Source organism: Panthera leo, chromosome B4 (genome assembly GCF_018350215.1).
Source record: "Panthera leo isolate Ple1 chromosome B4, P.leo_Ple1_pat1.1, whole genome shotgun sequence".
Classification (NCBI taxonomy): domain Eukaryota; kingdom Metazoa; phylum Chordata; class Mammalia; order Carnivora; family Felidae; genus Panthera; species Panthera leo.
The window spans coordinates 72,740,363-72,764,796 of NC_056685.1; the positions used below are offsets into that span (position 1 = coordinate 72,740,363).

General features: G+C 33.1%; 1 protein-coding gene across 6 annotated transcripts in view; it reads left to right on the forward strand.

Moving 5' to 3' along the window:
- ARID2 (AT-rich interaction domain 2) overlaps positions 1-24,434 on the forward strand; it is a 179,062-nt gene that overhangs the window by 84,099 nt on the left and 70,529 nt on the right. For 5 of the 6 annotated variants that reach the window (XR_006204800.1, XR_006204799.1, XR_006204798.1 and 2 more), the window contains exons 4-8: positions 5,918-6,051; positions 10,539-10,757; positions 14,243-14,310; positions 23,896-23,962; positions 24,055-24,305. Coding sequence is in view for 1 of the 6 variants with exons in the window: in XM_042946307.1 (XP_042802241.1) it covers positions 5,918-6,051; positions 10,539-10,757; positions 14,243-14,310; positions 23,896-23,962; positions 24,055-24,305 (739 nt within the window). In the remaining 5 variants the exon portion in view is untranslated. Of the gene's footprint in view, positions 1-5,917; positions 6,052-6,981; positions 7,131-10,538; positions 10,758-14,242; positions 14,311-23,895; positions 23,963-24,054; positions 24,306-24,434 lie in introns of those variants that run through there. The other variant, XR_006204802.1, reaches the window with a different exon arrangement.

Genomic DNA, 24,434 nt, shown 5'->3' on the forward strand with positions numbered 1-24,434 from the left:
CCATTTGTTAATTTTGATTCATCTATCCATTAGAGTGTAGTTAACCCTTGGACAACGTGATTTGAGCTGCACAGGTCCACTTATATGTGGATCTTTTGTACAATACAGTATTATGTATGTATTTCCTCTTCCTTATTATTTTCTTTAGCTTATGTTATTATAGGAATACAGTATGTAACATAAATACAAAATGTATGTCAACTTATTGTTTATGTTACCGGGGAGGCTTCTGGTCAGTGGGCTATAGTAATTAAGTTTGAGGGAAGTCAGAAGTTATAATGCAGATTTAGACTGTGTGGGAATTGTTGCCTCTAACCCCTCTGTTGCTCAGGGGTCAATTGTACTTATTTGTGTGTGTGTGGGTGTGTGTTTTTTCCTAAAGAGCTATATTGCTTTATTCTGAGTCTTTACATATATGAAAATGAATTTCTGTTGTCTTAGTTGAACAACATGATTGGGTAGGGATTTGTTGTGAAATAACTTTCCTCCTCAGAACTCTAATATTTGCTTATTATCTTCTACAATTAATTTTGAAGAGAAGCCAAAGTCTAGTTGACTGTTCTATTAACTTTTGGGTAATGGCAGTGATTCTGAATACTTCTAGTAATCTTTATCTTTGAAACTTAAATCTTTTATCGGGTTATGTCTAATTGTTTTTCCCTTTTCATTAATTTTGCCTGGTGAACCATGTGCCCTCATATCCCAGCTCCAGGGAGCTTTTTGATGTACATATTACACATTTTAGCTAAAGAAATTCTTTTATGATGACAGTGATTATCACTTCTGTTCCCTTTACTCTAGTCTTTCCTGGAGGACCACCAGGTGTTTTGTTTGTTTGGGTTTTTTTGATCTATGTTTGGTCTCCTGTTTATTGTAAATATCTCATTTTTATCCATGAGTTTCGTTAGTTCTTTTCTTTTACATGTGGAACAGTTTCTCAGGCTTGCCTTCTACATTACCCAGGTTATCTTCTACATTGTCATATCTACTCTTTCATGCCCCCTTTTTGGGAGAATAATCCTGGGCAAAGAAATTTCATTACCTTTATGGTTTCCAAAGCCACCACACTTGATTTTGTGCCTGGTGTATTTATAGAGCACATCAGTAGAGATCCAATACCTGTTGATACTTAATGACAGTCTGTCCATGCTGGTACCTTTCATAGGTGCCCCACACTCCTGGGGTCTTTGGGTTTATTTTGACAAAGAACCTCAAAGGTGAAGTTTATAAATGACTTTGCCTCCCTGAACAACCACTGAGTTCAACCCACCTTTCTGTAAGTTCTTTTTAAATAATTGACAGTCTCTAGATCCCATTGTCAGACACACCTTCACTTTCTATTAATCCCTTAGTGGTTGAAGGAAATCCAAACTGTACTTGCCTTTTATGTGTTCTGGCCTAGGATCTCATCCACTTTCCACTAGATCACATTACTCTCTCAAATGTTTTGCAAGTTAGTCTTGTGGATCCTTGAAGTTGCTTTTAATGGACCAGAAATTCTAAGAGTTATTAACTTACAAATAATGCTGTATTCCTCTATTTTTATTCTTTAGAGGTCATTGCAATTAGATTTAAGGGAAGAGATGACTATGGGTCCTTGAACTGTCATCTTTAACTAAAACCATTTCAAAAAATTGTTACATAGAAGTGTTCCTAATCATATCCATTTGATTTTTTTCCTTCATCCAAGAATAATCAAGAGTTTTTCTTGATTGTTGTTGTTAATGTTGATTTTAATCTCCAAGAACTGTACCAAAATATGTACAGATGAAATTATATGATATCTGAGAATTGCTTTAAAATAATCTAGAAGAGGATTGTGAAGATAATTGCATATAGGTTTGGAATTTTACGTCATGAAAGTTTTAATTTTCCAAGAGGTTAATTTCCTTCTTAGAAAAAACTTTCTTTGAATTGCTTTATGGTTAAAGAATGTGCCATATATAATATTTAATCTTAAATTTACTATAATTTTCTGTGTGAATTGATACATATCAGTTTTATAATTTCCATGGAGTTTTGAAAAGAAAATCATTGTATGTCTAATAAATCAATCTTAGTGGCGATTATACTCAAATCTTGTAAACCTAATTTACTTTTTTAATGTACTTAATCTGTCAAACATTGCAAGAGGTTAAATTTTCCCACATTCATGATAAAGCCATGCATATTATTTGATGCGGGGTTTTTTGTTGTTTTTGTTTTTTAAGAGAGAGAGGGTGGGAACAGGAGAGAGGGGCAGAGAATGGGGAGAGACAAAGAGAGAGAGAATTTTAACCAGGATTCACACTTAGCATGGAGCTCAAGGTGCAGCTCAATCCCACAACCCTGGGATCACAACCTGAGATGAAATCAAGAGATGGACACTCAACTGACTGAGCCACCTAGGTGCTCTTATTTGATGCTATATTAAATGGACTCTTAACACTCCCCCCTGCATTGTATTGGGATTGGTCACACTTATTAAGGCTTTTAATTAACAGTGCCATTTAAAACAATTTCTGTATTACATGCCAACTTTTCATATTTGCCTTCTTCTGAGTCTGTAACCTGTGATATAGAATCTACTATAAAATAAATTAATGCCAAGTTGAAGAAAAAGAAGATAAAACTCATCCCAGTTGAATCTTTTCCTATCTGGATTCCAATATTTTACCAGTCTTGAGTTAAATATGTAGCGTATGGGCACCTGGGTGGCTCAGTTGCTTAAGTGTCCCCCTCTTGATTTCTGCTCATGGCATGATCTCACGGTTCATGAGTTCAAGCCCTGCATGGCACTCTGCACTGAGTGTGGAGACTGCTTGAGATTCTCTCTCCCTCTCTTTCTCGCTCTGTCTCTCTCTCTGGCCCTCCTCAGCTCATGTGCTCTCTCTCTGTCTCTCAAAATAAATAAATAAATAAATAAACTTAAACAAAATATGTAGTGTGCTAGGCAGATTACCATAGAAATGTTGTAAATACTGGTTTGATTCATATATTAACTATTCAAAGTGATGTCATTGAGTTTGAGAAGAAAGAGAGTGAAATGTACAGTCTAGCATTTATAGTTTAATGAGTGAACACAAAATATCTGTTAGTGTATAAGCTCTAAGTCATGATAGAGAATTAAATTAGAAAACTTAGCCTTTGAAATATAACTCTGTATTTTAGCAGCTTTCTCTTATCTGTTATTACTTTTTACTTTTTAGAAGTATATAACTCTTTGAAAAGCCAAAAGACTTTGTGCTTGTTTATTGTGAGAGACAAGAGATCAAAACTGGGTGCCAAAACCTTGGTTGAACTAAGAGAGGTTGAGTTTTAGTTGGAAATATTTAATCATAACAGTGAGAACAAATACTGGCCCTCAAGTCAGGAAAATAAAAATTTCAAAAATCATAACAACTTGCCTAAAGCACAGATTTTTGGGGATTGAAATTATATAAAGAATCTGGAGGAATGTGTCAAGGGACCAGACAGAGGTCATATTTTTAACATTTTAAGAAAATTTGAGTCATAAAAGGTTTTATGTATAGAATACACCATTTATTATGAGTATATAGTGCTTGTGTTGTTGTCAGGCACTCCTAGCTTGCACCACAGTTTGGGTATAAAAAAAAACAAAACAAACCCAAATTTCAAATCTGCTGTGTTCAGTTATAACAGATTTATAAAGAGTATCTTAAACATATTAATGGAAGATTTTGATCTTAAAATTCTTTGTCTGTGGGGTGCCTGGGTGGCTAGTTGGTTGAGCATCCAACTCTTGATTTCAGCTGAGGTCATGATCTCAGAATTCATGGAATCGAGCCCCATGGAATCTCAAGGTCATTGGCAGGATCGAGCTCTGTGCCGAGTCTGCTTGGATTCTCTCTCTCCGTCTCTCTCTGCCTTTCCCCTGCTTGTGCTCTCTCTCTCTCTTTCTCTCTCAAAATAAACTTAAAAAATTCTACATCTTTATTGTTATTTTGATTATAGTTAGATAAAAATTATTTAATGAAGATATTTGAGTTTGTGTTTAACCATTCCACAACGAGTTCAATCAATTCTGAAAGACTATACTCTCTAAAATACCTCTATCAATACTATTACCTGAGTGTAGATAATCCTTCATTTGCAGAAAATATGTCACATAATTTTTGAGCAGCTGTTTGTGTCTAAATTTATATATACTCTTCTTTTTATGATATCTGCATTAAAAATTCCTATTTAAGTCCATTGTGGGTCTATCCTGGAGAGAGACTGCTTCTTTTTAATCATCCTTTTGTTTTATGTTTTTAGACTGTAAATCTATCTGCCGCGGACATCCCCAGGGTCAGGGTGAAATGTATGCAGCTGCATACTCTTCTCAATGCCCAAGGGTTGTATCTGCACACACGTCTCTGCTTTAGTCGGCTGTATCTCCAGCAGAAAAGTGTTGGATCCATTAGTTATCAAACTGCCAGCTAGGAACGAGTTCTTGTTCAAATTGAGCTTATATGGGGAACTTAGAAGGAAAGGGAAGGGACATTTTAATTCCTTTTCAGGCTCAAAGATGTGAATTACTGTGCCTTATAAGACTGAAAGGGGAAAATAAGGAATGGTAATGATTTTCCGTGTTTCATATTTGTAAAATTATAGTTTCCATTTATCCCACCTTGAAAGTTAAGTTTTGGTACTCAAAATAATACTTCTGAGATCAGCCTATATCTTCATGGATAATCCCCTTCCTCATCTCAGCTGTCTGTAACTAAAAAGCAAAGGGTAGGTAGCTACAGGACTTTGAAAATGTCTACTAATGAACTTAGTATCTGCTTGGATCAGGAATGGTAGAAGGGGTGATCCATAAAATAGTCACATCTAGAACTTTTCTGTAGTAAATTTAAGTTACTGTATTAATCAGTTCACCTTATTTGTGAAGTACAGTAGCAAGTTTGTTAGCTGCAGCATTGTATTTGGCAGGGGTTTGACCAATTGTTTCCCCATTTTAAAAGCTTACCTGGGAATCTTATTATAAACTGGTAGGTGATGATAGATTGAGAATTTTGGAAATTTAATTCTAATTAACATCAAGAGGATTAATCATACCCAGTAATGATAATACAGCAGGGGATACAGGAACTATCTTATAAATTAGTTAAAATATATTAGGCCATCACTTTTAGATGGGAATTTATTTAGAATGGGCATACCATTTCCAATGCCTATCTAGAGGAAAATATTCAAACAAATTTGCACAAAAAAAATTCAAACAGATTAAGCTTATTCCTGCTGCATGATTTGTAATAGCAGAAAACAAACTGAAAGTAGCTAAATGTATCACTAGAGATCTAATTAGGTTATGATATATGAAGAGGATCAAATATTATACAGCTGTTAAGAAAAAACTGAAGTGGTACTAATGTATTGACATACTTAGATCTCTAAAACATACTGTTAAATAAAATTTTGCACAGAAAATATACTCCAGTAACCACGTGAACCTGGTTAGTGATTATCTCTGGTGAGTGAGGTTAGGGGAGACCAAGGTTAGAGAATCTTCTCATTTTCTCTTGGCTTTTAAATGACTGTGGATAATTTTTTTTTTTAATTGGTAAATGATATGTTCTCCCATTCATGTACATGTGTTTGTCCTTTGATATTACCTACTTTTGTATTTTTATTTGAGTAGTGGAGTGGTCTTTTCTGAAAATATAAAAACACTTTTTTTTTTTTTTAATCCTAGCCACTAGAGCACCAGGGAGAAAATATAAAAGCACTTTAGAACCATTGCATTGAGTTTGTCTGTAGTATCACAGTTGATGTGACTGTTTAATCTAAGAGGCTTGTGGTATCTTTTTTTTTTTTTTTTTTTTTTTAATTTAGGGCCTCTAGGGAAGGAAAACAGATCATGTGGTAGGTAGGAGTTAAAAAATAAGATGTAAACCTATTTGTAAAACTCTGCTGTGTTTTTCTATTTCAGTTACCTAGAAAAATACGAGAAAGTTCATCATTTTGGGGAGGATGATGATGAGGTACCACCAGGCAATCCAAAGCCACAGCTTCCTATTGGTGCAATTCCATCTTCCTACAATTACCAGCAACACAGTGTATCAGGTAAATATCATTGGAAATTGTACAGTTTTGAATTAGGAAAATAGACATCATCCAATGAATTAATCCTTTACTTTGCATGTGCAACTTTCAGAGATCCACATCTAATTGATATAAGGGTCCTTTCTGTAATAGGCTGTATAAGATTTTTAGTTGCAGGAATTTTCAGAATTAGAAATACCCATACTTTCAAGTGAAGTTTTTTCCTTTTTTTTTTCCTTTTCGACTAATGGTCAGTTTAATCTGAATAGTCACCAAAATGAGAACTTCCTAGGATTAGGAAGGCCAAGAATACTCAGATAGCGTCTACTAGATTTTCTACAATTACTGTAATTTCCAGTCTCAGAATTCCTCAGAAATATTTCTAACTATGTAATTTTTTCCATAGTACCAAGGATAAGATTTTTTTTTTTTTCCATTTAAGTCATTCTTAAAATGGCTATAGAGGAATCTGCGGCTAAAAAGAGCAGGACTCAAATTGGAAATAATCAGGTTGAAAGTCTAAGAAAGAGGTTATTAAGTCAGAGTAGATGGGGGTTCCAGTATTTGGAGTTTGGGTGTTGGGACCGTGATGACTAGGAAAAGAACTCTGAAGAGATGAAGCATCTCTTTTCTTCAGTCACCAACATTTGGCCTAAAAAAAGAGGAGGTATGTTTTTTTCAAGGGTATATTATTGACAAAGTACACAGTTTTTTAGATATTTATTATTCTTCATTAGTGCTAGTCCCAGTCTCTTGTAGATAATCATTAAGCTCTCTCATTGTGTCAGTATCACTAATTTTATTTTCCATTATCTATTTTCTAATATTCTTTCATGTTGAATTTCACTCTGTATTTCTTCCCTGTTCAGTAAGACACAGAATCTTCTAGAATCTGATCATTATTAGAAGAGGCTTCATCATTATGATGCTTTTGTATAATGGGGGCAGGGTTTGGTGGTGATGAGTACAAACCAAACCTCACTTTATGTTTATTAAGTAGTTAATTACCTCAAGAGCCAAGTTTAAAGGAGAATATTTTAAGTCACCATGTAGAAAATCTTGAAAATACTTTAAGCTGATAAAATGGGGTGACTTGTTAGGTAATATACTCTCTATTCCTAAAAAGGGCTAATGACCATTATTTTATTCAAGGATACTATAAAGGGTATTCCTACATTGAATGAGACATTATATTAATGACCTTTAAGACCATTTCAACTGTATATAACTGCGTGGTTCCTATATTACAGCAATAGCAGAACTGTCCATTCTTGTAACTTAGAGTTTGGTGTCTGCTTTTACAGCTACCCGTATTGACCCATTTCTACTTTTGTTCTTGTTTAAAATGAATTTTTTTCTGGATCTGGTGTTTCTTTTTCTTTTTTTTCCTCTCCTAGTTAAACTAATGACCCCAAGAAAAAAAGATGTGAAATATTTCTGGTATTTCAGAAGCCTAGTGAAAGCCATTGATAGATCTGTACAAGTTAAGGGAATGACAGAATTGCTTAACTTCGTTAAAATAACTTCTTTCTGATATGCTGTCATATATGTGTTGTCTCTTTTAAAAGTAGAATCTGAGTAGTTATGTAACATGTAGCATATTTGACAAAATCAAGACTGGGGACTCAGGAAAGGAAAGGAAGTAAGAATCGCTAGGGAACATCAAACTACAACATACCTAATTCAAACTGAAAAGAGATAGTATTTCAGGGCAGCATTTATGAATTTGAAGGTGTTGTTTTTAGGAGTAGGCATAGCAACATTATGACAGTGTTCTGAAAATTAACACAGTTATCATTATACAAACAAATTCTTTTAAGGTTCTTTTCAAGTGTCATTAAGGTAAATAGAGTAAGCTTCATAGCTGTCAATTTGTGTGTGTATCGGTGTGTTTTAAGTAAAGACCAAATTAAAATTACCTACTGGTAGATTAAGAATCTCTAGGAAATTTTAGTTAGAACCTATAGAAGATTTGTGTCTACCTCTTTGATCATACGGCCGTACTTTCTATGTAGGTTTGGACAAATGTATTTGGATCAATATATTTATCTAGAGACACTTAAATTGTTGATATTTAAAAAAGCTATTCTTAAACAATATTTTGAATTAAGAAATTTCCATTGGCCATAGCCCTAGGACATTTGATATGGAGTGCAGTTTTACTTACACTTGTTATAAGTTTGTCAGCAGTGATCTGTTTGTGTAAACTTTGAGTCAAGAATGTTGAAAATAAATTTCTAATCCTATATCAATTATAAAATTATAGCTGTTCAAATTCTATTTCCTTGGGGAAGGGAAGGGAGAGTAGATCTTAAAATCTTAGAAACATTTTCTCCTACATTATGTTAGAAATCTTTACCAAGCCTGATACAATTAAAGGACTTTTGTTAATATCGTATTTATTTATTTTATTTTATTTGGAGATGTGTTTGACAAAGTCACTCAGGTAAGGATGAACAGAATTGAGTGTCAGCATCTGTCATTGTCCAGTAGCAAACGCCAACAATTCTGAGGTCATATTGAAAGCACATAAACAAGACTGTGACAGATGTTGAGTTGGGTTCCCAATTCTTTTCTATTCAAGAGATTTGCCTGAAAGTTTCATGGAAGCTAAAAACTATTCCTAAAACTTGGCATCTCATCATCAATTCCAGTGTATGACAGGAATAGCTTAATCTGTTCCTATATTCACAGAAGTTTTGTTACCTTTTCTCCAGATTTTATGTTTATCTTGTTATTAGAAATTTCATTTATCAGGATTGTAGAAAATAAACAATGTATTATTCGATTTTAAATATTGTAAAGAATATGTCATAGTAATCTATAACTCTGTTGTGGCCCTTCTTTGCTATTATATTATTGGAGAAATTCCTAGAATATTTTAGAATTGAAGAGGTGTTGCCTCAGCTGTCTACAGTGGGAAATAAAGAAATTTCTTACCTATATGATTTTCTTCTGTGGCATGTTATGACAATAGATTTCTATTTGCATTCCGTTTAGCAAGGTTGAAAAAAAATCCTTTAAAAAATTCATGTGTTTCTGAAATGTCTCATCTGGAAGTTTTCTATTTCTTGTTTTCTTACCTCTTCCCATTAACTAGTTAATATCTTTATGTGAAAATGTATATGGAGCATATGTCTGAGGACATAGCTACCAAGGCCTAAACTGACATTTTCTTATATATTATGATTATATGTTACTGTAAGTCCATCTTTCCTACCTTCAAAGTTTTGAAGATGTTTTGAATTAATTGTCCTACAGAAAATCTTGGATTTTCTGTTACCTTGGATTAGGCAAAGATTTCTTAGGATACAAAATCATGAACCATAAAGGTAAAAAGTTATAAATCACACTTCATCAAAATGAAGAACTTACACTCTTCAAAGACACTGTTAAGAAACTGAAAAGATAGGCCACTGTTTGGGAAAAAATATAAAACCAAATACTTGATAAATAACTCACATTCAGATTATTTAAAACTGACGCTATTAAAATGCTGACAGGGATGCAGAGCAACAGGACTGTGGATTGCTTCTGGAAATGCAAGATGTTATAAGCCACTTTGGAAGCAGCTTCACAGTTTCTTACCAAGTTAAACATACACTTATATATGGCCCAGCAATGCAAGAGAAGTGAAAAAATATTTCTGTACGAATATGTGAATGTTTATAGCAACTGTATTCATAAGTGCCAAAAACTGAAAACAGTTCAAATGTCATTCAACTAGGGAATGAATAAACAAATTGTGTTATGCCCACACTATAGCATTAAAAACAGACTACTAATATATACCTCCATATGGATATTAATCTCAAAAGCACTTTGCTAAATGAATGAAGTCAGACATGAAAGATTACATACTATATAATTCCAATTATTTGGAATTTTGAAATAAAAATGTATAGGAACAGAAAGTAGATCAGTGGTTGTCTGTGGTTAGAAGAGGGGCTTAACTGCAAAAGAGCATAAAGAAACTTTTGTGGGTGGTGGCAATATTCTGTATCTTCATTGTGGTTGTGGTTAAAAGACTTCATTTGTCAAAACTCATAGAACTAAAAAGCATGAATTTTACTGTGTTAATTATTGTGATAAATCTGACCAAAAAAGTAATAATTCTCCTATAATTAGGTAAAGAAGGTAGACAATGTGTCTAAAATCATGATATTGTCAAAATTTCAAAAGAATCAGTGTCCCTGGCTTAGTAGTGTATAAGAATCAGAAATAGATTCTTGAAGTGCAGGAGTAAAAAGTACAGAGTAGGTAAATTTAAATAATGATACAATAATAATTTGGTAATGATATCCAAGAGGATATAGTACATTTTTTTGTATTTTAATACTTTTTGAAGAATGTAATTTTCACTTAAGTTTAGAAAGTTGAACTCTTTAACCTTCTACTCAATTTAAATTTCATAAAAGAAAACAAGCCTCTGTCTTGTATTTGCAAGATATTAACCACAATGGTTTCTAATCCTTGATATACTTAAGGTGTTTTTGTTTTTGTCTTAGATTATCTGCGTCAAAGTTATGGGCTATCTATGGACTTCAATTCGCCAAATGATTATAATAAATTGGTGCTTTCACTGTTATCTGGACTCCCAAATGAAGTGGACTTTGCTATTAATGTATGCACTCTTCTATCAAATGAAAGCAAGCACGTCATGCAACTCGAAAAAGACCCTAAAATCATCACTTTATTACTTGCTAATGCCGGGGTGTTTGACGACAGTAAGTTTTAAGCTGAACCTATTGTATGATCAGTCTATAAAGGTCTTAGGGATTTTTAAGAAGGTTTTTAAGGAGAAAAGTACTTTTTATTAGTATAATAGCATTCTTTATTTGCTTTTATTATATTAAATGTGCTATTTAAGATAATGAATATTTGTTTCTTTAACTTTAAATATTTGAATAGTAATTACCTCACTAGAACTTTTGCAATAAAAATCCTGGGTTTTTCTTAGAGTAATAATATGGGTTTCTTGATGTTAGAAGATTGTTTGATACAGAATCCTGATAGAAAAGACTGGGACCTGCAAGAAATTTTTTTTTTTTAGTGTGTGTTATAATTTTTAGTTAAAAGTTTAGGTCAATGTATTTAAATTTGCTGCCTAAATAAAATAAGAGTTACCAAATATTCCATATCCTTTTTACTTACAGGATTTGCTCATCAAAGATTTTCATAAGTTAAATTATATATGTTCTGTAAATCTAGGTTACTCTTAAGACTAAATTGCTCATTTCTCTAATTGTAGTTTAATAGGGATTTAGAAAATATGTTTCGAAATTTTTCCACTCATGGTTTTTCTTTTTAAAATATCTATGTTGGCTGAATGTTATTGATGTAAAATTTTTTCTTCTCAACCCTCCTTCTATTTGAACGCCATTGTAACCTCTTTTGCCAGCAGTATATACTACTAATGGGTAAGGTATGGGGGTAATCCCAAATAAGGTAGATAGCATGAATCAAAAGGAAATTCTGGGTGCACATAGTTACATGGAGAGAGGGATTTAATTTATCCCCTCAGGAAGGGACTCAGCTGTTCAAGACCAAACTTTGCATAATGTCTTTCCCAACAACTCAGATACATGAGGGAAAAAAAAAAAAAAAAAAAAGGTAAGGTATTGATATATTGAAATTATTTTATCATATCGGCACTATGTATAGCACAGTAGACACAGTTTGAGAGAGAATTTCTTATAGTATTTTATAGATTTGTGACTATTATTGTTTTTATCCTTAAATAGTAACATGTTTGCAAATAAGTTCATTTTTCTGCAATTTGATTGGGTCAAGTAGTATACTTTTCAAACATAATTTTATTTGGGACTAAGTAGTAGGATACCTTAGAATTTGTCAGGTACTTAAGGTTGTATGAAGGCAATTTTGAAATGTTTAAACAAAAGTGAAATTAGTTTTTTACCCTGCCTGAAAGTCTTGTTGGTTATATGAGGGAGGAACAAAGTACTTCTCAGTTTGAATTATAACTTTGGAGATATAAATTTGGTGGATTTCTGTCTCACTTTCATGTTTTATGGTTCCTAATATTTTGTTTGGGTCTTTTAAGGACATTTCAGCATTTAAATGGAATAAAGTTTAAATTTTTCACATTTAGAAACCTTAAAATGAAGTTTTTAGAAAAAATATTCTCAAACCAGAATAATTTTAGTGACATCTTGACCATTTAATCAATGAATAGGATTACATGTGTATATACAATAAAAGTTATCTTACCAGTTTTGCTTTCCTGAGGTCTGACATTCTTCAGACCTAGTTTATCTTCATGCATTTTTTAGTCACTTTTATTAATCTTATGCAGTATAGCAATCAAAAACTAATAATCTAGCAAATGATATTTAAGGAATATTACTATCATACCAACAGTCAGAAGTTTAGAGTTCAAAGTACTTGGGGACTTTATGAAGACACTATACTTAAAGCAGTGATTTTACATTAGATCTCTGAGGATTATGAATATATTTGATTTGGTTAGGCTTTTGAGCAGTTTGATTTATTTTTAGGGCATGGGATTTTAATAAGAGATAAATATACATGACACTTCCTTTAGAAAATGTAGAATGTTTATATTTTTTGTATGTTTGAAGAATATAATAAAAATTCTATTTGACAAAAAGTGTAATTTTCCCGTCTTATATTTCCATCTAGTATTCTTTTCCCAGTGAAGTTTTTCTTTATAAGGTTTTTTCAGGACAAACAAAACCTTATTTCTCTTTAGTGGTATGTGGGCTTCATTTTTCTAATTAAGTGGCTATTTTATATGTAAGTGTGATATTTTATGAAATTCTTCCTTAGGTCATTGTAGTTTATTTACTTATTAAAAACTTTCACATCTATTCTGTCATATCTTCATGACCCTATTATCAATATTGAAATTAATTGATAAACTTATGTTAAAATTTATTCTTCATCCTTTTTAGTATGTTTAAGTGAAAATTCTTACTCTAACCTAAATACTTAACAAACTTTTGCTTAACTCACTATTAAGGAAATGTTAGGTCTAAGGCATAATAAGAATACAAAGATTCAATAAATCTTTTTACAACAGAAAATGTATATGCTGATCACAACATATCCATTAAGGATGCTTACTTTTGTTTTTTAAACAGTTTATGTTTATGAGTTTATGTTCACAAAACTAGTTTTTCTGTTAACTATTGCCACTATATAGTTTTCTTTCTGTGTTCCAAAAGCAGTAGCTTTCATTAAAGAATTAATCTCATGGTTGACAAAAGCACTTCCCTTTTTTTTTTTTAATTTTTTAAGTTTGTTTATTTTGAGGGAGACAGAGACAGCGCAAGTGGGAAAGAGGGAGAGAGAGAATTCCAAACAGGCTCTGTGCTGCCAACCTAGAGCCCAATATGGGCCTCAAACTCACGAAACTATGAAATCATGACCTGAGCCAAAACCAAGAGTCAGACGCTCGACTGGCTGAGCCATCCAGATGCCCCAAAAACATTTCCCTAATTTTTAAAGGCTTAATGCTTATTATTGTCCCACATTTCAGACATTTGTATCCTGCTGCTTTTATTGTCTGTTCCCATAACTGATAATATGAGCTAGCAACATAAAGAAGAAATAAAATGATATAACATCTTCTTATATGCCTAAACCTTTGTTGTGGGGAGCTGAAGGGTTGGGTGTTATTAAGAAGGTTTTGAAATGCATGATTTGATTTTTCTTCTAAAACAACTTTATCAAATGTAGAGAAACTATAGTACTGAGTATGTTTCTTAGGGGAGATTTTATTTGTGGGAATTACTTCCAAAGAATGCCTTAGCCTATTTGAAATATTTATTACACAATCACTTTTGAAATTAATATACAAATTTTAAATTTAAAATTCTGGCAACCTAATAGCAATAGCATTAGTTTGACTTTTTTTTTCTCATCTACAAATTAAACCTAATGCAGAGTAACTGTTACAGTATTCTTTTTTTCTACATTGTCTGTATAAATACTATAAAAATGAGTTGTATATTTTTAGTTTGTAGAAAGATAAGTTTTCTTTAAATTCTGTAATTTAAAAAACTGTATTTCAGAAGAGATTATCATGACTTTCTATCATTTACTATGAAATAGTTTTTAGTGAAGAAGATACGTAAATGTACTTTTGCTGTTTTTTCTAAACCTACATACTAAGGAAGTAAGTGAAAGAATAATTCCATTTTACTGAATATACTATTTATTCTTTTAGCTTTAGGATCCTTTTCTACTGTATTTGGTGAAGAATGGAAGGAGAAGACTGATAGAGATTTTGTTAAGGTAACACATAAATTAAAATATTGAGCCTTTGAAGTACATGTTGCCAAGTGCCAAGGATCAATGGCTGCTCATTTTGTATACATACTATTTATACTTCAATCCTTAGTATAATACATACAGATACCCATGCAAAGTTGTGATTGAGTAAAAAATGCTTTAGAATAGCAAATAAATAAAGTTCTGTTTTTATTATACATTGATTTCTGAACATGATAAATCTATAACAACAGCAATAAATCTGAGAATACCTAGATTCTGAGCAGTATTCTAGCTAATTTCCTTAGGGTTGTTTTTCAGTTCACTTAGTCACTCTTCAGCTGTATCTAATATTTTACTTGATTTACTTGTTAAATGTTATTTCAGTGTCTGTGTTTTTAATTTTTTTTAAATATTTTGTTTAGAGAGAGAGAGACAGAACGCGCGTCGGGAGGGGGCAGAGGAGAAAAAGAGACACAGAATCTGAGGCAGGCTCCAGGCTCTGAGCTGTTACCACACAGCCTGACGTGGGGCTCGAACTCACAGACTGTGAGATCATGACCTGAGCCAAAGTTGGACACTTAACCAACCGAGCTACTCAGGCGCCCCTAGTGTGTGTGTTTTAATTTCTAGAACTTTTCTTTATATTTTTTCAAATTCGCCCTTTTGGTCTTTTATGCTTTTAATAATTCAAATAATGTATATTTAAAATATATTGTATTAATATTCAAATTATGTACAAATTAAATATATACATATATAAAATGTACATCAAAAATTAAATGTATGTGTACAAACACACACACCTGACAGTTCTAATACTTAAGCCTCTTGCAACTCATTCTAGTCACTCTGATTCATGGCGAATTATTCCTTTGTTTTACAATGTTAGTTTATAAACTTTAGCAGACTTTTCTGTGGGATTTTTGTATAGATTGGATGAAGAGTTTATTTCTTCACTTCTTATTTGCATTTGCCAGTGACCTGAAAAGAAAAGCTGTCTAAATTGATTTTATGTTAGTTTCCTTATTGGAAATTTTCTGATGACTGTTGTAATAAAACCAAACCTATGGAGGCTGTGGAGCAGGCTAGTGGTGAAATACTTAGGAAACTGTTTTTAACTCAGAGCTCAAGTAGAGACCGTCAACCCCTTTTGCTCCCTGTATTTGAGGGTATTAGACCTTCCAGTTTCTTACCATGATACAAAGTTGCATATTAATTCCCCACTTCACAAGCTTATCCGAAATCCTGTATTCTTTCCTCCCCCCTTCCCCGTCCCCATTAAAAGCCAAGCCTTTTGGTTGTAGTTAGGCAGATAATTTCTTTAATTCCAGAAAAATAGTGATTAAAGTTGTAAGATGCACAAATTGTGTATTTATTTATGCAGTCAACGATGGGGAGTGGGGGGGGGGTTGTCAGTATACTCCCTTGAAATCAAGAAGACACAAATATGTTGAAGATGATTAGATGATCACCTCTCTTGCATGTTTTCATTAATTTCTGCTCTTTTTATTTCTTTTTGTACACTGTATTCTTTGGGTTTAATTATTGCACATTTTGTAATCTTGTGCTGGTGCTTAGATCATTGATTTTTGTTTTTATTTTTTCTAATACATACATTTTAATGCATACATTTAAAGCCATAAAATTCCTTCTAAGCACACCTTTAATTTTATTCTCCCAATTCTGATATTTCATGTTTTCATTAAAGGTCACCTTAAATTATCTTATAATTTTCATTATGATGTCCTCTACATGGATTATTTTGAAGGGAAGTTTCCTTCTTTTTATTTTTTTAAGTTTTTATTTAAAATTCCAGTTAGGTAACATACAATGCAATGTTGGTTTCAGGTATACAGTATAGAGATTCAATACTTCCATATAACAACTGGTGCTCATCACAAGTGCACTTCTTAATCCCCATCATCTATTTCACCCTCCATCCCACCCAGCTTCCCTCTGGTAACCATTAGTTTGTTCCCTATCATTAAGAGTCTGTTTCTTGGTTTGCCTCTGTCTCTCTCTCTCTCTCTCTCCCTCTCTCTCTCTCTTTTTCTCTCTTTGTATCCCTTTCCCTGTTTTCTTTCTTAAATTCACATATGAGTGAAATCATGATACTATCTTTCTCTGACTTCACTGAGCATTATATTCTCTAGCTCCATCCATGTTGTTGTAAAGGGCAATATTCATTCTTTTTTATGGCTGAATAGTATTCTATTGTATGTGTAGGTAGGTAGGTAGACCACTGTTCTGTATCCATTCATGAGTTGATGGATGCTATTTCCATAATTTGGCTACTTTAGATAATGCTATAAATATCAGGCTGCATGTATCCCTTTGAATTAGTATTTTTGTATTCTTTGGGTATATACCTAGTAGTGCAATTTGCTAGACCATAAGGAGTTCTATTTTAACTTTTTGAGGAGCCGCCATACTGTTTTTCAGAGTGACTGCACCAGTTTGTATTCCCACCAACAGTGCAAGGGGATTTCCCTTTTTCTACATCCTTGCCAACACCTGTTGTTTGTGTTGTTGATTTTAGCCATTCTGACAGGTGTGAGGTGAGATGTCATTATAGTTTTGATTTGTATTTTCCTAATGATGAGTGATGTTGAGCATCTTTTCATGTGTCTTTTGGCCATCTATGTGTCTACTTTGGAAGAATGTTCATTTTTCTTTGGAACAGTGTTTTTTGCCCATGTTTAAATGGATTATTTGGTTTTGGGTGTTGAGTTTTACAAGTTCTTTACATGTTTTGGATACTAATCCTTTATCAGATATGTCATTTGTAAATATCATCTGTTGAAGGGAAGTTTTTTATATCCAAAAACATGAAGTTTTTCCGGTTTTCTTTTTCTTATTAATATCTAACTGAATTTCACTATGCAGAAACAATATACTCTGTATAATCTTAAACTTTTGAAATATTTTCACTATTTTGTTAGCCTCACATTAATGAGATTTCATAAACACTATTCACATTTGAAAATAATACATATTTGGAAGTTGTTGGATGTGAATTTCTATGTATGTCAGGCCAACATGGTTAATCATGATACTCCTGTTTCCATATCAGTACTCTTTTGTCCATTTATTTCTTAATTTATGGAGAGAGGTATATTAAAAACACCTAATGTGATTATTGATATGACTTTCCTTATAGGTCTATAATTCTGTGTTTTTATATTTCAAGACTGTTACATAGTGCACACTTACAGATGCTATATCTTTCTGGTCAACTGAACATATAAAGTACCTTTTTTACCTTTAAGTCTACTTTTTTTGGTCTTAAATCATTATAAAATCATCTTTCACTTGGCTGTGGTTTGTATGGCTCATATTTTGCCTTGAACCTCTCTTTTGGGGAGAATGCAAAAATAGTAACTTTAATTTTATTTATTTATTTTCAGGAATAGAATTTAGTAATTCATTTACATATAACAGTGCTCATCCCAACAAGTGTCCTCCTAAATGCCCCTCGCCCATTTAGCCCATCACCCCACCCAGCACTCCTCCAGCAACCCTTAGTTTGTTCTCTGTATTTAAGAGTCTCTTATGGTTTGTCTACCTCTGTGTTTTACATTATTTTTGCTTCCCTTCCCTTATGTTAATCTGCCTTGAACTGTCCTTATTTATCCTTGTATTTTAGATTTTTTTTATATATAAAAACATACATTTGGGCTTTCTTCCCCCCAGTGTGAAAATCTTTGTTTTTAAATTTGTGCATTTATTCAATTTATTTTAAATATAATTTTGATATGATTGTGTTTATTTTTTTTTATTTATTTTTTTTTTCAACGTTTTTTATTTATTTTTGGGACAGAGAGAGACAGAGCATGAACGGGGGAGGGGCAGAGAGAGAGGGAGACACAGAATCGGAAACAGGCTCCAGGCTCCGAGCCATCAGCCCAGAGCCTGACGCGGGGCTCGAACTCACGGACCACGAGATCGTGACTTGGCTGAAGTCGGACGCTTAACCGACTGCGCCACCCAGGCGCCCCAATATGATTGTGTTTAAATATGCAGTGTATTAAATTGGTCTCTATAGGTCCTGCCTATTTGGTTTGGTTTTGTTTCCCCTTCCTCCTTTCTTACTTTTTTTTTTCAATTGATTTGACTGAGTATTGTTTACTCTTCAGTATTCTGCATACTGTTACTTTGGTATTTTATACTTTTTCTGTTCTCTTAGTGATTACACTAGAGATTATAATTTTATTTTATTTAGTTATTATTTTTTAAATGTATATTTATTTATTTTGAGGGAGAGAGAGCATGTGAGTGGGGAAGGGGCAGCGAGGGGGAGGAGGAGAGAGAGAATATGAGAGTCCCAAGCTGGCTCCACACTGCCAGCAGAAAGCCCAGCACAGGGCCCAAACCCATGAACCATGAGATCGTGACCGGAGCTGAAATCAAGAGCTGGACACTTAACTGACTGAGCCCCAAGATTATAATTTTCATTATTACTAATTTAGTAAATTAGTACTTTTACCACTTTTTAGATAATGCAGGGACACTAGAACAAACTCCCATCTCCATATACTCACTTTTGATGTCTATGTATTGCTCTTGTTATACATTACTTTGTTCTTTTTCAGACCTCTTAAAATAGAATCTTAGGCCATTGGTTTTAAACATTCCTTCTTGTTTAATGTCAGCATATAAAGCTATAAATTCTGATAAACTGCTTGAGATGTATCCCACACGTTTGCTTATGTTGAGTTTTCATTATCATTTAGTTCAAGATATTTTCTCATGTCCTTCATGATTTCTTGTTTATGGGTTATGTAGAAGTGTGCTGTTTAATATCTGACTGTGTTTTCTTTCAAAGTAGCTTTTAATATTAGTATTATTGTTAAAGTTATTACTCTTATCTCATTCCACTGTTGTCAGAGAACATATTCTATATAAGTTCTTTTAAACTTACCAGGATTTGTTTTATGGCTCAGCATATGGTTTTCATGAATGTTGCATACACACTTGAAAACATTGTATGCTCTACTATTGTTGAATGCAATATTTATTAATAACAAGCCAAGGTATTTGAGTGTTCAAAATTTTTGTATCATTATTGCTTTTATACATAATTGTTCCAGGATTTCCTGGGAGATGAGTGTTAAAATTATCGACAGTGTGAATGTTTCTGTCTCCTTTTAGTTCTGTCAGTTTTTGTTTTTGTTTTTGTTTTTATTAAGTGTTTATTCATTTTCGAGAGAGAGGGTGACAGGATCTGAAGCAGGCTGTATGCTGACAGCAGCTAGCTCAATTCAGGGCTCAAACTCACAAACTGAGATCATGGGCTGAGCCACCCAGGCAGCCCAGTTCTGTCAGTTTTTGTATTTTGAACCTCTGTTATTGGTTGCATATACACTTAGGATTTTTACATTTTCTTTTTTTTTTTAATTTTTTTAACGTTTATTTATTATTGAGAGACAGAGAAACACAGAGCATGAGCAGGGGACGGGTAGAGAGAGGGGAAGACACAGAATCTGAAGTAGGCTCCAGGCTCTGAGCTGTCAGCACAGAGACCAACACGGGGCTCAAACTCACGAGCTGTGAGATCATGACCTGAGCCGAAGTCAGTTACCTAACCAACTGAGCCACCCAGGTGCCCCAGGATTTTTACATTTTCTTGATGATTCAGCTTTTATTTATCAGCATGAAATATTCCTCTGACCTCTGGTAATATCCCATTTTCTGAAGTAACTTCCCTGGTATAATTTATCTATAGCAGCTTTCTTATAATTAATGTTTTCATGATATATCTTTTTCCGTCTTTATGCTTGTCATCTGTGGTTTTATATACAGTGTTTCATATAGACATCTTATAGTTGGGTTTTGCTTTCCCCTCTTCCCTCACTATAGTTTTTCTGTAATTTATTACTTTTCATGAATGTGTTCAGACCATTTATTTATACTTTATGAAGTTATTGATGTGGTTGAGTTTTGATTCTTAGCTTTTATTTTCCTAAAAATTTTATTTTGCCTTTATGTTTGAAAGATGTTTTTGCTGAATATAAAATTACATGTTTTAAGGGTATTATCTGAGTAGTTTTAGGGTAATGTTTCATTGCCATCTGATTTGCTTGTTACTGACAAGAAGTCAGTTTTATTCTTATTATCTTGTGTGTGATGTGTTTTCTCTGACTGCTTGTAAGGTGTTTGCTTAATCATCAATTTTTATTTTGGTTATGATGTGCCTTGTTGAAGTTTTCTGCACTTTTCTTGCTTGGGATTTATTTAGCTCTTTTGGTTGTAATTTTTCATGAAATCTGGAAAGTTTTGGCAGTTATGCCTTGAAATATTTTCTTTCCCTTATTTTTCTCAGACTATATTCATACAAATGTTAGACCATTTATTGTCCCACAGGCCACTGAAGTTCTGTTCATTGTTTTTAGACCTTCTTCTCCTGTGTTCTTCATGGATAGTTTCTGTTATGTTATGTTTAGCCCCTCTAGTCATGTTTTTTATTTCAGATACTATGTTTTTCTACTCTAGAGATTCTATTTGATTCTCTTTAAAAAACATCCCATTTTTCTAATTGTGCTCATACTTCCCTTTACATCTTTGCCCATATTTGGTAAAAAATAAAATTTTATTAAAAAATGTTTTAAAATCTGTCTGCTAAATCCATTATCTTTATTACGTCTGGATTTGTTTTTTGTTGAAGTATTTTTGTCTTAGTTATGAATCATGTTTCCTACTTTCTTTGTACAGACAATAATTTTTTATTAGATATGGATATTACAAATGTTACATTATTGAGTATTTGGATTTTGGACTTTGTTCTGGCATGCTTTTTAATTGACATATGGATTGTGACATATTGATCCTTTAGAAGATTGTTTTAAGGCTTTGTTATGATTGAGAGAAATTAGTCTTTAGCACTAGTTTATCCTTATTCCTAAGGCATGGCTTTGTTTGGATTTTGACTGAATTAACAGGGTATTTAATGAGTTTTCTCTGTTTTGTGAATTGTCCAGTATAGCTCCTCAGTAGTTTTTCTCTACATTTTTATTTTTTTATTTTTTTTTGGCCTGGTGTTTTGGAGTTAAGTCATAACATCAATCAATTCAAGGCAGTCCTGTGCAGAGTCATGGAGTTTTCTCTTCATTGCTCCTCTTTCTTGCAAATTTGCTCTCAAATTCTAGTTCTGTTGGCCTTGATCAGTTTCCTCAGCTTGCTGTGATCTCTTAGATTTATTGTCCCTTTGCTGTAGTCTAGAAAGAGCGTCCTGTAAAACTATGGAACAGTCATTGGACTCACTTCATTCGTTTTCCCTATTTCAGTGATTAGTTTTGCATTGCTGTGTTGTCCAATCTCTGAAAACAGTTGTTTTATACATAGTAGTTTTATGATAGGAAGAGGACTACTGAAGTACCAGTTACTCCATTATGGCCTGAACAAAAGTCTCTTGTAGACATTTTGTCTTAGATTTTAATTTTATGTGTATTTGTACCTCATAAGACATTTTTTAAGTAATTCATTCATTATCTTGATTTAAACTACATCTACCTTTTCATTTATTTTTCTTTCATGCTGGTTTGTAGATGACAAGTTTTCTCAGTTTTCATTTGCCAGTTTTCATTTTTGAAGGGCAATTTCACTGTATAAAGATTTTAGTTTGGCAGATCATTTCTTCCATCACTAAGAAAATGTCCCATTGTCTTCTGGCTTCCATTATCATCATCATCATCATCATCATCATTATTATTATTATTAATTTTTTTTTTACAAAGTCTGCTGTCATTTTAGTTGTCCTTTTCAAGATTATCTGTTCTTTTCTCGGTCTTTGCATTTTAAATTGGGTTTTGTTTTGGAGGGTTTGTATGTGTGTGTTTTAATTTTTTTTTTAATGTTTATATATATTAGAGAGAGAGAGAGAGAGTAAACAGGGGAAGGGCAGAGAGAGAGGGAGACACAGAATCCGAAGCAGGCTTCAGGCTTCAAGCTGTCAGCACAGCCCGACATGGGGCTCCAACCCATGAACTACAAGAGCATGACCTGAGCCGGTCAGATACTTGACCAACTAAATCACCCAGGCGCCCCTGTTTTGTTTTGTGTTTGCTTTTCAAGTATTTTATTATTTTATTGTGATGTTCCTACACATCTTTATTTCTCTTTCTTCAGAGTTTGGAGTGCTTTTTAAATCTGTAGGTTGGGGCGCCTGGGTGGCTCAGTCGGTTAAAGCGTCCGACTTCAGCTCAGGTCACGATCTCGCGGTTCGCGAGTTCGAGCCCCGCGTCGGGCTCTGGGCTGATGGCTCAGAGCCTGGAGCCTGCTTCCGATTCTGTGTCTCCCTCTCTCTCTGCCCCTCCCTCGTTCATGCTCTGTCTCTCTCTGTCTCAAAAATAAATAAACGTTAAAAAAAAAAAATTAAAAAAAAATAAATAAATAAAATACATTTCATACATTTTAAAAAAAAATAAATAAATAAATCTGTAGGTTAACATCTTTCAGTTGTTTTAGAAAATTCTTTGCCTTGTCTCTTCAACTATTGTTTCTGCCCATTCTCTCTCATCTTCCTCAGGAACTCCAATTACCCTAATGTTAGAACCTTTCACTCTATGTCCTGTGTCTTGTATGCTTTTTTTTTTTTCATCCTTTTGTCTCTTTTTGCTGACAATTTGTTATTTTCTTCTGCACTCTCTTTTAGTTCACTAATTGCTTCTTGAGTCGTATATAATCATTTGTTAGATTGAGTTGTCTTTTCAGTTCTAGAAATTCTATTTAGCTTTTATTTTTTTTAATATTTATTTATTCAATTTTTGAGAGAGAGAGACAGCGTGAGTGGGGAAGGGGCATAGAGAGAGGGAGACAGACTCCCAAGCAGGCTCCACATTGTCAGCACAGAGCCCGACGTGGGGCTCGAACTCAAGAACTGTGAGATCATGACCAGAGCCAAAATCAAAAGTCAAATGCTCAACCAACTGAGCCACTCAGGCACCCCAGTTCTTATAGTTTTCATTTATTTGCCAAATTTTTCGATCTCTTATTTCTTTGAATTTATTATCTGTGATCATCTAACATTCCATGTCTGATATCTTTGTTATTTGGATTTCCTATGGCCCTTTTTTCTTGTTTATTGAACAATTGTTTTTTTTTTTTTTTTCATCGTATGCCTAGTTCTTGTTTATTCTCAAACATTTTCTGTCGTGAGTTTTTTGAGCAGTGGATCCTTTTGGTAGTGGACTTTTTCTCAGACTAGTGACTTTAAATGCAAAGGAATCTTCATTCCAAAAAAATAAATTATTTTGAAATATACATACTAGAATGCTTAAGAGATGAAAAGCAAATAGTCTGTGTGCTTCTTTATTAGTTCAAAGGTAACAAGATAATACGACCCTAAATTAGTACAAAAGTAACAAGATAATAGCACCATAACCCCAGGTTGAGAAACTCTAGTTTGAAATGATACCTTATTTATAACTACCTTAAACTTATAAAAAGTTAAGCATTTATGTCAAATAAATAAATATATAACATATAATATCTACATGAACTTTTTTTAAATAGAAATTTTATAGAGTTATAGTATGTGTGACTGTCTTTAAAGTGATAGAAGAGTTGTTTTCAAATGTCAGAATTAAGTATTATAATTTCTTATTACAGTTTTGGAAGGACATTGTTGATGATAATGAAGTACGTGACCTCATTTCTGACAGAAACAAGTCTCATGGTAAGTCAATAAGAAAAATTTTAAGTAACTTTGACTATCAATAATAATAAATGAAATATTAATTTAAGTAAAATGTGTATTTTCTATTACAGAAGGTACATCAGGAGAATGGATTTGGGAATCTTTATTTCATCCACCTCGAAAGCTGGGCATTAATGATATTGAAGGACAACGGGTACTTCAGATTGCAGTGATTTTGCGAAATCTTTCCTTTGAGGAGGGCAATGTTAAGCTCTTGGCAGCTAATCGTACCTGTCTTCGTTTCCTATTACTTTCTGCACATAGTCATTTTATTTCTCTAAGGCAATTAGGCCTTGACACATTAGGAAATATTGCAGCTGAGGTAAGCATGTGACAGTAACTTAAAATAGTTTTAATAGTTAGCAATGATATTTACTTTAAAATTTTAGTATATAGGATTATTATATTTGCTATACTTACAGAATATGAAAGGCCTACATACAGTTTTGCC